At 37.4% G+C, this 14,057-nt stretch overlaps 1 protein-coding gene across 3 annotated transcripts in view; it reads right to left on the reverse strand.

Moving 5' to 3' along the window:
- Positions 1–14,038, reverse strand: part of LOC107089822 (SH2 domain-containing protein 4A-like) — a 23,013-nt gene extending 8,975 nt beyond the window's left edge. The window contains exons 1-7 of one of the 3 annotated variants that reach the window (XM_015382815.1): positions 12,520–12,668; positions 11,718–11,807; positions 11,330–11,541; positions 4,329–4,473; positions 4,098–4,200; positions 1,814–1,852; positions 214–496 (exon numbers count right to left, since the gene is read on the reverse strand). In XM_015382815.1, the coding sequence (XP_015238301.1) occupies positions 214–496; positions 1,814–1,852; positions 4,098–4,200; positions 4,329–4,473; positions 11,330–11,507 (748 nt within the window). In that variant the 5' untranslated portion in view covers positions 11,508–11,541; positions 11,718–11,807; positions 12,520–12,668. Of the gene's footprint in view, positions 1–213; positions 497–1,813; positions 1,853–4,097; positions 4,201–4,328; positions 4,474–11,329; positions 11,808–12,519; positions 12,669–13,925 lie in introns of those variants that run through there. The other 2 variants (XM_015382816.1, XM_015382818.1) reach the window with 2 other exon arrangements.
- Positions 14,039–14,057: the final 19 nt, after the last annotated feature.

The following is a 14,057-nucleotide window of genomic DNA, read 5'->3' on the forward strand; positions in this document are numbered from 1 at the left end:
TGCAGGACTCTAGTTGGCGTCACTTAAATTGCAGCAAAAAGGTGGTTCTCTAGGGTTTTGTCATAATGAACGTGTCACATTTCTTTGCTTTTCATGCATTATCTGAACGTGCACAGCAGGTATTGTGGAGGGGATTCACAGTCTGGGTTAAAACAGTCCCTCTTTAAATGGATTTTGACATTTACCTTAATCTCCAACGCCATGCTCACTCACCTTTACCAGTCGTCAAGTCTTGGGCTTTCTGGGGCTCCTCGGAACATGGGCTACGTTTAGATGTGGATGCTGATGCAGAGTCTAATTGGACAGTGCCCATGGTGGAGGATGATGGTGTAGAGGCTGCTGGCTTTAGATTTCCTATGCCGGGCCTCGTGTTGATACAACCCGGTGTGGAGCTAGTGGAAGCAGGTCCCATTATGTCTCTTGCGGAAAGCCTGGAGCACATGGGGGCCTGGGAGACAGATTTCTCCTTGGTTGGACTGGGCGCCTTCTCCTGGGGCTGCAGAGCGAGCAGCGACATAAAAGAGGACCAGAGAGGGAGATCAGTGTTGACAACCAATTCACATGCAGTGGAAATACTGTCATGCGTGATTAAATCACATGATCAATTATTCACAAAATTACAGTCATTCAATGACAGCTCTGTGTGTTCTGAAACGCACATGTACACACACACAGCTATGAGCACTGATTAGAAGTTTACGGATGTGTGGGAAGAAAATTATAAGGTTTCTTGAAAAAGAAGCCGCCTTGCTAATCTTTCTTCCTGTTCTTACGCCTTCTTAATCAACTGCTTGATGCTCTCCGCCTGCAGCATCAAGACACAGACCCTGACAAAAATCAGCTGCAGAAAAACAAGGACTTTCCTTCCTCCAGGAACAAACCATCCATCCATCTGAACAAACCAAATCACTGAATTATCTATTGATTATTAATAGAAATAGAAAAGTCATATGAGGAAGTAAGAACAGATTTAAATTTGAGGGAGAGATGTTTCGTTCTGTGGCAAAAAGAAGGGTTAAAAAAAAAAAAAAGAACAAACTCGCATGCCCAAATCTCTGGGGACTACTCTACAATCCCATCCATCTGCGACTGACGCATTCTCCTTCTCTGGCGTTTTAATTCCCTGATCAAGTTCATCATCCATCTGTTCTGGGGCAGTTCAGAAACACTGTCTATCCTCTGTCATTCAGCCGTTTGAGCTCACAGCACGTCACCTAAACACAACACACACCATTAACAAACTCGTAAACAGGGAAACAGAAAGAAAAGTTTGCTGAGATAGGAAGCATGCTCCCCAGACAAGACGAGTCTGGAAAGATAATGCAGCCTGTGGGAGGACAGTTGAATACAGCTGCCCCAGCTGCCCTGGAGTGAGCTATGAGGGGTGGGGCACTTTAAACCAGACTGAACACAGAGAAGAGGAATTGCTGCGAGAAAGACGATCTGGTTAGAGGCATGGAGGAAGGGAACAACTGGCCCTTACAGACGTTTCCTGTTACACAGGAAAGGGGACCTGAGAGCTACATTTATAAAAGGACTGTTACACTGTCAATAGGAAGATATGTGCACTGAACATTTTAAACCAAGCTTGTCTTTGCTACATTAAACATCTATGATGAGCTACATGACATATTCTGAAAACAAAAGGAAACAGAAAAAAAAGGTGATTTGATTTATAATGGAGTGCTCCCTGCTGATGAAAGTGAATGCTTCACCACCTGACACCTGTGGGTCTAATCTCTGCATGAGCTTCAGGCTTCCAGTGAGAGCTGATAAATGGAGCGTTTAAATGTTTGCAGTTGCTTCAACTCACCAGCAGAGGGCGTAAAGTGCTGGTTTCCTCACATTTCTCCTGTTTGAAGAGACAAGAGCATTGTTAGCTGTTGTAAAAGGTTGAACTTTAAAGGTGAAGCAGCTTTCAGGTATATATTCTTCTAAGTAAAAATTAACAAATTAGAGGAAGAAAAGAGCAGAGCTTAAAAACGCACAAGGATTTGAGGTATCAGGAGGCAGGATGTGTGAAAACCAGACAGCGCATGAATTGCTCCCATTTCTGCTTTAGCTCAGAGCACCATCAGGCCAGATGAGACCATCCACCCTAGATAACTACAGCTTAGTGTGTGCAAGGTTGCCATGGCAACATAGCAAATCTCTTTTCAGGCAGCGTAGAAAAAAAGGGAGTAGTCTCATCACTATTATTACAAAAAATCAAAACATAATGAAAATATAAACAACCCAGAAATAAACCACACATTAGATGATCTTTATGACAAAAAGGGACTTGTCTTTGAAGAATACATCTTATATTTAGTATAGTATATACTAAATATAAGATGTATTCTTATATTCTTATATTTTATAAAATTATATTTTTCAGCCAACAGTAAGGGATAATATATTTTATATTATCCCCTTACAGATATATTCCATTTTTTTTGGTAACACTCCAATGTTACCAAAAAAATTGAGGATATCTGTAAGGGGATAATAAATACAGTAAAACAGCAGAGATTGTTTCACATGATCTTCAAAAAAAAAAAAAGAAAAAAAAAAATCTCCTAGGGTTGATCTGTTCCTTTTTAAAAATGAAATAAAGGTTGATTTAATTTGTCTTATTTCACAAGAACAAAAAATCCATCAACAATTTTAGTACATTACTGTTGTACTGCATAGAATTACTAAAAAACATATTTAGTACTAATAGGAGAAAAGACCAAATTCAGCCACATTCCAGCTAAAAAACAAAGAGCCTCTGATTTGTTCCCTGGTCTATAAGTCCTCTAAGTGCACGTTAGAAACTCCAAAGTCAACTGAAAAAGGGTTTTTAGACCAAAGTCAGGCTACACTGCGCATCACCATTAAGAAGTCTTCAGCAAGATCATGACGGCAAAAATATACATCGCCAAATCCTGGATGAATCCTGGATGATAATCTAGTTTGGCAAGAGTACTGCATTTCCTTTTACAGCAACACCTCAACCCATAAAGCAACTTAAGACACAAAAGGTTCAAAGACAAAAAAAAGTTAGTGGTAGATGAGTCAAATCAAATCCCAGATTTTACATTTTACGCCTCCTGAGCTTTGTGAAGATGCAATGCTGTACGCCAGCCTAGCTGCAAAATACATATGCATATATATATATATATATATATATATATATATGCACCACAGAACATTTTAGATATGTCAAACATTCTCTTTAAAAACATGTTCTGAGGCATAATTAATGATTTGCCTAAAGTTGTTCTTTACTAAACAAATTACAGCCCCATTTATATATTTTTTTTTATTTTCATCTACATTTAAGCTTTTAAAAAATAGAAAAGATATCCAAATGCATTGCATCTGAAAAAATAAAAATAGCTTTCAATTTTCTAAATCAAAGTGGTTGTAACCATTTTTTATGTTTTAATCATCTCCACCAAAGAACATAACCTCATGTTAAAATAAACCATCTATTTGAGGACCTCATCTTGATAGTGTTTGTTTAGTCCTTTTACAGTATTAAAAGAATTTTTGCATCTGTGCAATAAGGACACATACACATTATTGTACGCCGTCGCCATCTGCTGGCAGCAGTTAGTCATACACCAACCTGGCAGCTTATGAGGCTTTAGTTTTTGCTTCTGTGAACACCTAAGTCCATATTGCTTTCCGAGTTCAACTTGTGTCTTATCCCTCTTAGCATCCAAAACTTTTTTTTGCACATTTTTACACTTGAACCAGAAGTTTTTCCCCTTTCTTTTCACTCCTACTGTGGGGAAATGCTGACTTGCCTTGCTCCATTTTTTCTTTGTTTACTCCTTTTTAAAAAGGAGCTAAAAAAGCTTTACTGATTAAGATAAACCGCAGGAACTTCACCCAAGGTCAATATATTAAAGTAAGAGGATGAAATCTTGGTAGAACAATAAAAAAACATTTGATAAACTTATGAATTTATTCTATAGGAAATTGGGAAGTTCTGCATGGTGAAGCAGTTTGTTGCTCTGTTTTATGGATGGATGGATGGATGGATGTTATGACCATGATATCCCACCATTTTTACAAGCAAATTATTAATAAGATTCTCCTTAGTGAACAAACAAAGAACCAGCCACCTTTGAATTTATGGAGACTGCAGGTTGCGTTTTCTGAGGGACGCTCTGACACACACTTTTGACCTCCTGTGTGATTGTTGGGCACTTCAAGATAGTTTGGTGGCTGCAAAAAAAAACCCAAAAAACATTTGCTTTAAATATGGAAAATAAAGCTGATGTGGTTTAAGTTTTTCAAACTATTCACCCACTATCATGTAAAACAGGTATGTTTTATTGACGGAAGGTGATTACCGCAAATTGTTCTGAAGACTTGGTGTCTTCTTGTCTCCAAATCCAGAGTTGATGAATTTGGAAGTCAGTTCATCAACTTCTCCAATCACAAGGACTGAAACATCTCCGTCCCGGCCAAGCATCCAGCTCACGCTCTTACTGTTGGCTGTACAAAAAAAATAAAAATAATGAAACAAAACAAAAAAAATTTAGAGCATCCTAAGACTTTGTTAAATTATAATCAAGTAAATAGATTTTAATGTAAAATGCATTAATAAGCTTGTTTGATTCTGACAAAAAGTTTCTTCATATAACCATCAGGATCAATAGAGCCATTACTGTTATCTTGTCATTTTATTTGGGTGAGGGTTTTATTATTTATTTTATTTTATTTTTTTTTTTTTTACACAGTTTTGACCCTCCTTTGATTTTTGTTTTGTTTTTTATCACTAACAAATTTTTTTTTTTCTGATAATAAGAAACATTTAAAATATGTTAATCTTATGAATTTCTTAACTGGTGTGTGAGTTAGATTAATATAACATATGAATAAAAAAATAACACATTTACCCAGTAGGAAAAACAGGTGAAGTGAGATTTAACATTTTGTTTTTTCTCTTCTGTCTTTTTATTTTTTCCTCCACCCTCTTTAGTAATAACTTTAGAAGTTATTAAATTAGAGAAGGAGCAAATCTGACCCAAAACTGCTATCTGACCTATTTTGTAGTTTGTTGATGGGAAATTAGAATAAAGTCAACAATCTGTCTGGTGATTCACATAAACTGCAGCTAAAGAGCTGCAAAGAGATTATAGCCAGAAAGGTCTTACTACCTGCATGAATAATAAAATATTAAAGAGTAAACCAATTATCTTTAAGTACACAATTTTTCTTTTTACTTTGTAGCAGGATAAAGTTAAACCATAGATTAAAGCCTGCACTCTGCTGCTTAGAATGACTTTCTTTTGGTTTGTTTTTGTTGAAGAATCTATGTGGTTTATCTATATTTATACAATCCTTAATGCTCTAGTAAAAGTGTTCTGAACAACAGTGGTGGTATTTGCAGAAATGTAGATATGAGGATCTAATCAGAAGGAAAAAAATCTGGGTCTGACCTGTGCTATATTTAACATCAAGAATCTTGATTATCGTTATGGGAACATCTGAAAAATCTTGCTTAGAATGCAGACAGACATTAAAAACACATAGAAAAGAAAAGAAACCATACAGGACATTTCTAAAAGGAAAATACCCCGAGAAGAAGATTACAAAACATTGTAAATTTAACTTTTAACTCAAAAAATAAAAAATAGAAGCATTTTAGGTAGATATGGTCCTTCAAAAAAAAAAAAAAAAAGAAAGAAAAAAAAAGGATATGTACATTAAAATGCAGACTTATATATTTCCAGAAAAGCACCATGTGCAAAAGCAGTCAGTAGTTCATGCAATGGGACCGTGGTCCATAGGAGGGTGAGCACAGGGTTTATGGGATTTTGTTTGTGTGGGTTTGGTTTTATCTTTTTTTTATGTTGTAACATTATAAAGATTTTTTTTATGATATACTAATGATAACTTTTTATTCAATTTTTAACATGTTCACCTAAATTCTTCCCAGTTGGTGTAAAGCAATCATTCTTTCAAGGCCACGATGGGTCAGAAGGAATTACTGTACGACTTTAAGGATGATTAAACTTATTGTCATTAATCTCCTACAGCCTGAAGTCAGGACTAAATGACTAAATAAGGAAGTAAAGAAGAAATGAAAGAAGCTAGGAAATGAAAAATATATGCTTTTCTTTCCTGACACATTTTTTCAAACCTGGAAAATACTGAAACAAATTCCAGACTTTTCCAGATTGTGCAAGAACCTTGACCTTAACTTTTACGATTTTGGTTTTAAAATATTTGGGAAATTTCCTGCCAAATGGTTTCTAGATAAATGGATGTCTAAACAGTTCTGAATGGCCATTGCTCAACTTAATCTTTAAAATGGAACAGCAGAGTATCTGATAAATATCTCTGTTTAAAAGGCTGATAGGAATAGAATATATAAGGTATATAAATAGATGTTTGGTCCAAGGCGACACAGCACAGCTGTGTGACTGAGGAATGTCACAGTAGGTTTATACACCATGTAAACAAATCCCAGAAGCTACAAAAAAAAAACAACCAAACAACCTGATCACACTGGTTTTCCCTCCCCTCACTTATGACCCGCTGGAAACAAACCAACTTCCAAACCCAAGAAATACTGACAGACAGCCTCTCTTTATTTGTCTTTGTGAGTTTTAGAAGCACGATGGATTTGCATCCGAACAAACAAGTGTCACTGCCCTGTGACTGTGAGAGTCAAGAATTCAATTTACTCAGAAAACAGTGCTGACACAGTCCCAGGGTGAAAAGCTGGCTTGGTTGAACTCGTATATATTCAAGGTGAGCTGGTTGCACCAGTCTGCCCCGTTGATCACATTCCAGCCACGCATTCCAGGATGATGGTGGAAAACACAGCCGGCGCAAACAAAAGCAACAGCATCAACGTCAGGTGCATGACAGCTAAATTTGACCACAGGGGCGGTACGTTTAATTCAACCTACCAGGTTTCAACATCCAGTAAGAAGAAAGTACAATACTATCATAATGTAAAAATGAGAAGTTCAGTTTTCCCCCTTTTTTTTTAAAGGCAGAGGAAGTTTATTTATATAGAACATTTCGGTATAGAATAGAATAGAATAGAATAGAATAGAATAGAATAGAATAGAATAGAATAGAATAGAAAATCCTTTTATTGTCCCAGTATTGGGAAATTCTGGTGTTTCAGCAGCAAAACGATTATAGAAAAAAAAAAACTGTCACACAAATGAAATACTCCGTCACTCTACTTTACTGTAGAGTGTTTTAACAATATAAATACTATGCACCTGGAGAATAAATAACCAATATCCAGCTATGGACATTTTTACATTGATGGATATTTGAAAATAGCAGCAACATCAGAGATGTTGCGAAATGACAGCAGCATGTTATCTAACTGACTAAGGTAAAACTTTGCAAAAATCAGCATGAATGTAACAACTTGTTGAGGTTGTTGGGAACTGTGGTGGTTATAGAGTCTCACAGCTGCTGGGAGGAAGGATCTGTGATAACGCTCCCTGGTGCATTTAGGGTGCAGGAAGACAATTCAAACTGCTGTACATGAGAAAAACGGGAAAGGTACATTACAGTTGCATAAAGGCAACTAAAATTATTAAAGAAAATTAAAAAGGGAAACCTTTAAATAAGAAATTATATAAAAAATTTTAAATGATTAGAAAAACAATAAAAGTTAGACTGGAAATTTAACTAATGATGTTTAGATAGCTCAATCAAAGGACAGTCTAAGCAAATTTTCTAGGAGTATATTCCAGATTAGTGGAGCATAAACACTGCTTCTCCATGTTTGGTTCTATGTATTCAGAGCAGACTTGTTTTAGAAGACCTTAAGCCTGGCGTTACACTGTGCGATTTTTAGGGGAGAATTTCCAGTTGTGCGAGTATTTTTCGATTGGCCCGACTTTCAGCCTGATCGTGCATCTGGATCCATGTAATGTACAGGGGGTAACGAGCGGCGATCAGCCTCTCACGACCGCCTCCTGATCATTAATCATGAGTTCGGGAGAAAATCAAACATGTTCAATTTTTTCCCGACCATCATGGGCAAATCGCTCAGTGCGCATGCGCAAACAAGCCGGCACAAACAACTAAACCCTGCATTTAGTCGTACAGAGTGAGCAGAAGATGCTTGCGACTGAAAAAAAAAAAATCGCACAGTGTACGCCGGGCTTAAGAGGTCTGAGCGGTTGATCCATTAGCACTTCTGTGATGCTTGTTGGGGCTATGCTGTTCAGTGGTTTAAAAACTAACAGAAGTATATTAAAGTCTATTCTATAACACAAAGGAAGCCATTGCAAGGACTTTAGGGCTGAAGTGCTCCAGTTTCTTAGTTTTAGTGAGGATGCAGGCAGCAGCATTCTGGATCAGCTGTGGCTATCTGATCCACTTTTTAGGAAAACCTGTGCTGACACCATTGAAGTAATCCTTCTTTTTAAAGAAAAACATGTAAATTTGTTAACTGTTTATATTGTCAGATAAGACTTTCAGATATGTTGTTTGATGTGCATGTCAGCAGAGTGCTTACAGAAACACAACTAATCCACAGAAAACAGCATGAAGTCAGATTCACCACAAAGATCCTGTGATCAAATGAGCCTCGATGCTAAACATGGGCGTCAGAAAGCAGAAAACACGTTTGTGGTGAGACTTCCTGCTTTGCTCTGCGCTAATTGTTTAAAGGATTTCGTTTTGACTCACTTCCTATACCCCCCCAAAGTTTCTTCTATGAGAAGGAAGAGGAAAGGAAAAGCAACAAGTGTGGAAGAGTTGCTACCGTGTGATCTCAGAATGCTGCGGCCCTGCAAGCTGCTGAGGACAGCTGCTTCAGTCATTTAGGCAAAGAAAGGCTGGTGTTCCCTCAACCTCAACAGTTGTTGATAAGAATAGGAAGCAATTTGCTTTTAAGTATCTACTTCTGTCATACCCTTTTGTTTTGTCTGTGTGAAAAAAGCCTAAAAGGGCATTTTAGTTGGTAGGTTATTACCCAACACATTCTCACACCAATGACGACAAAACAGTGGATTGACCACATTCTGTAACGCAGCTTCCTAAGTTTCTGGCTTTAAAGTTTCTTATGATATAGGAGGAGGTTACTATTTAGAGCGCATGAGTTGTTCCCCTTAGCAAACATTCTTTTCCTTTACTGTATCCTTTCAATGTTTTCATCTAGCATCTGTTTCCTGTAAGGTTTTTTTAAAAAAAAAAGATGCTTCTTAGAATGCATGCTTCTGCTTACTGCTTACAAAACAATCTGAAAGAAAATCTACAGTCTTTTACAAAGTTTTTCAAACCTGTTCATTTATTTCCCAACTTCACATCACACACTTAAACCCTAATGTATTTCATTGGGATCTTTATATGAAACAGAACAATGCAAAAGTAGGGAACAGTTGTGATCCTTGACAGGGAAAATAATATGTATTCAATCACTATTTTTATCTCATCTGAGGGAATATAAGATTTATACTCTAGATGGAATTTCAGACATGCTCCAAAAGACATTAACATGCAGAGAAGCTGATTCTAAAAAGTACTCAGAACAAATACATTCAGAAATGTTCACATTTTTGCCATCAGGGCATTCACCCTGAATAACGGTGGTCCCACATGATCAGTCTGTCAATGCTTTCTGTGTCCAGGCAGGGAGAGGTTTCCTGTGCTGGATCACATTAAGCTGCAGGCTATAATCCTGCTGGTGCCTTTCCATCAATTCCTTGAAGTTTCTGCTTTGCAACCCTTGCTCCTAAATACGCTCCAATTAACACATAAGGGACAATTTAGATTAAGATTCTACAGCTGTTTAAACATAACTGGCTGTATGACTGAGCTATTTTGATTGGACAGGAAACACGGTAACAATCTGTACACTGACCTTCAATCAGATAAAACATTTGCATCAGATAATATATTTACAGGAATGCAAGCATTTTTAAGATACTTTATTTCTATTGCTGTAAAAACACTGCGTATTTACAGCTTTTCAATGTTGGAATATTTTAGATTAAAAAGCCAACGGTAGTTTATTAATCATTAATCAGCGGAGCTTGTTTAGAACCTGAGGTATCCATCCAGCTTCCTGTTTAAACTCGGCATGTTTGCAAACAGCTGCTAACAGGATGAGGTGAACAAGAGCTAAAGCAGCAGCAGCAGAACACACAGCTTAGGAGATCTGTCACAACCAGCGCACACATGCCTCACCAATCCCCTTCTGGAGCTTGGTGAGTCTGGGAGGTGATTTGCAGGACACTTTGCATACATCTGACATGAAATACCTTAAAATGGAACTCTTCTAAAGAGAAAAGAGGCGTTTAGTGTGACTTTCTGCACACTTGAAAACCCTGAGGCTTCTATACCTTGCTGTATCTCCTTCAACACAACAAGTAGCAAAGCACAACCTTAAAGAGAAGCCCAGTCAATGTTTAGAGTGGATTTAGATTTCTACGTTGCTAATAATTCACTAGAAGATGTAGTAGAGTTTAAAAAAAAACCTGCAGACCTACAGCCAAACCATGCAAACTACTATTTATCTAAGACCAAATCATTCAACTGTAGAGGTTATCAAGTCTGAACGAACTTGTGCCAAAAAGGAGGAAGGTAGGATATTGTTCCGCCTGCCTTTATGGGACATTCCTCTACAAACATCCAACAATTGTGCTTTGATTAAATTAATTAATTGTATGAAAAGAAGAAAAGTTGTAAAGATCTGTGCAAAAATTATAAGCCGCTTTAATTAATCAATTATTGTAACTGGAATAAAAACCAGCACAGATATTGGAGAAACTAGAGGAGCAACATCCTATCAGATCCAGTAGCAGCCATTAACAAGGAAAACAGACAGTTTTATAAATCAGGTCTACATTTAGCGGTAAAAGTAACAATTAAAAGACACAAATGTAAGGCAAAGCTATCAGCAGACAAAACAAGCAAAAACAGTAGTGTCCAATTGGTGAATAAAGTTGCTGAAGAAGCGACATTTTGAAAATGCTCTTCTGTTCTAATGAAGAAAAGGTGCAACATGTCCAAGCACCAATGAAAACAGCTGTAGTTGTTAAACAGGCTGCCTTCCTAAGTAGGAAGTAGTTTTGAAATGGAAATTCTACCAAACAATGAACCCAAATACATCAGTGAGACGGCAGCTTTCTGGTTCTAGACCAACAAGATTAACGTCATAGAGAGGCCAGGCCCATCCTCTGGTCCTAATGCAATAAGAAAACAACTAAAAGGTGACATTAAAATGCTATTTTAAGGAGAACTCACGGATTACAGAGGAATGAAATTCCTAAAGCCTCAACATTTTATCAAATAAAAGTTAATAAGAAGGATAGTGGGCTTATATAATAAAAATAGCATGTATCTGACTGGCTGATGAGGTTACCTTTTCTTGGTTTTGTTCGCTTGTCGCCTCCTTCCATCTCCAGCTTCTCCTCCCGCTCCTTCCAGCGCCGCACCTGCTCCTGCCGCATCTTCAGGAAAAGCGTCTTCTTCTGCTCCTCGTTCAGAGCTTCCAGGACATCGGGGTCGATGTACATGTCGTTTAGAATCTGCTGCAGCATTTTGGTGGTGGAGTGGTTTGGTAACTTGATGAAACTGGTAGAAGTAGGAAAAGTCTCAGGGAGCAGCCGGAGGTGGATGTTTTACCGTACTGGTTTATGGTCTCATGCTGTTAGATTCTTGCCTTCTAAAACTACCAACGAACCGCACAAAGTTTTCTGGGTGAATCAGAACACATGCATATCCTCTCACAGATATAAACAAACACACACATTCAAAACCCTGTTTCCTTTGTGATTGGTGCTCCCAACCCTGATGAGATGTTATATTTCTTTAAATTTGAAGCCCATCTTTGGGAAAATCTGTAAAAAACAAAAAACAAAAAAAAACACAGACATTGTTTAAGCAATGATGATGTTCCTCCTTGGTGACATGCAGTCATACATATTTATATATTTAAAAAAAACTATTTTATCGTGCAAACTTTTTCATCATTCTTTCTTAAATTCTCACCCATTTTTTTTTTTATCTTGCTCTTCCTTTCAAGAACAAGGAAGAACCAAAAACCTGTTTCTAACGTGACAGAGGAGTCAAGAATGGGAGGAGTTTTCAGAGGAATGGGACCAATTCTGTCATCAGCTGCCGACCTCTCTTCTTCCCCTCCCCAACACACATCCCCTCCATAAACCCATGTTCCTGTCTCCCTACAAGCTCAGCACAAAAGTGGCTCCATTTTAGCCTGATCGGAGTCAGCTGTTGGGCATAAAGAGCCTGACTATATCTTTAGAGCATGTGAGTCAGTTTCTCCAGCAGTGGGAGGGAAACCGACTCCTCTGGTTTCAGCAATAATAAGTTAAACAATGGCTCCCACCAGCAGTAGCAGCGCTTGGAGGGAAAGAGCTTTAAGAAAGACTGACACATTGATGGTACACAGACTGCTACACACTGGAAAAGGGGGTTGGAGTCACAGAGGAAACCCAGGGGGAAGAAAAGAAAACAGGGCATGCGAAGGAGGATTAGAGAGTGATAAAAAACAGAAGGTAAAAAAAGGGAAGAATTTGCTGATGTACTCACAGTGGGATGTAGAGAGCTGCCGCTCCACAACAGTGTGCTAACTGAGCTGAGAGTCAGAGAGCCTGTGGGACCTCCTCGTCTTTGTGTGTGTGTGTCTGGGTTGATGACATCACAGCATTCCATGCTTCTCCCTCCCCACTGGCTCTCTCTCTCACACACACGCACACACACACAGCTCAAATAAGAATACTGACATTCAGGAAGCCGATATCTCATTTAATGCATAACTTAAAAAGAAGCTTAATGATTGCAGCTTAGTGCTAACATCTGGAAATAACCCAGATGTTAACCTAAATATAGCTCACCAATGTCAGCTAAAGCAATAGAATAATTCCTATTTAAATTTTTACACATCACCTCATGTGATTGTGGGGGGGTGCAGAAAAATTATCAGTTTATTCAAAAAGTACACAAAAACTATTAAAAAAAAAACAACAAAAAAAAACATATAGGAATAAGATTTAATGAAATATGAAAATATCCTAAATAAATGATCAGTTTACAATATTTTGTCCAAAAGAAATCAGTGTTTTTAACTACATTGAAATATGTGTGCAATTTGGATTACGTAATTTCAGTTATGGCATTTTAAAAAGTTGTAAGATGACTTTTACGTAATTAGATACTTTAGAGAAAAATAAGTGACATAATTACTTGGAATTTTGGCACCACACTGCAAGTAAATATGAATCATATAGTTTAATTCAATTCAGTTTATTTATATAGTGCCAATTCACAACACATATCATCTCAAGGCACTTTACACTTCACCAGATCATAGAGTCAAATTTAGTACAGAAATATATTAAGATGTTTTCTTTATGTTTGCAGACCATTTAAGATTCAAACGTCAGAAAAGCGGCAGCTCTTTAACATGGCTCCTGCAAGCTGAAAATACTCATTTGAGAGCTGGCTTTATTTTTTGTTAAATGGCGCCATCTAGTGGCTGTCAAGAAAATAATCCTTCAATAAATGACGTCTTTGTCAGAGCCTTGCACAGAGTTTAGCAGCAAGTTAAAGCAAATTCCTCTTTTAATTAAAAGCGACACTAAAACAGATTCGTCTGTAGATTTTGTGCTCCTAGAGCGCAAATAAACATCTATCCGTCCCGTTTCACCGTAAGAATCTGTTGCGTAGCTTCAGTTTTAGAGGGAATCTCGATTATAGTTTGCCTTACTCCTGCTCTCCACCCTCCTTTCTTTGCCAAAATGAGTTCAAACAATCTTTTAAAAATATATCCGATAGAAAACCCCGCGATGCATGCACCTGACTGCTCTATAAGAGGAATATTTGTCTGCCATTAAAAATTGCTTTATTTTATCGAGCATAATTGGAAAAAGCCAAATGCCATCTAAAGAAAACGCAAAAAAAAAAAAAAAAGGATTTTTGAGTGGATTTAAACTTACTTTTCTTGTGAAGGGTCTTCTTTTACTTCTTATTGTCTTTGTGCCTTGAATCATCCATATCTATAAAACACAATTTTTGTCAAAAGTATGTCTGAAGTCTCGAACTATGTTCGATCTTCATTAAATCCTAAT

The sequence above is a fragment of the Cyprinodon variegatus genome, unplaced genomic scaffold, assembly GCF_000732505.1.
Source record: "Cyprinodon variegatus isolate N-32 unplaced genomic scaffold, C_variegatus-1.0 Scaffold267, whole genome shotgun sequence".
Lineage (NCBI taxonomy): Eukaryota > Metazoa > Chordata > Actinopteri > Cyprinodontiformes > Cyprinodontidae > Cyprinodon > Cyprinodon variegatus.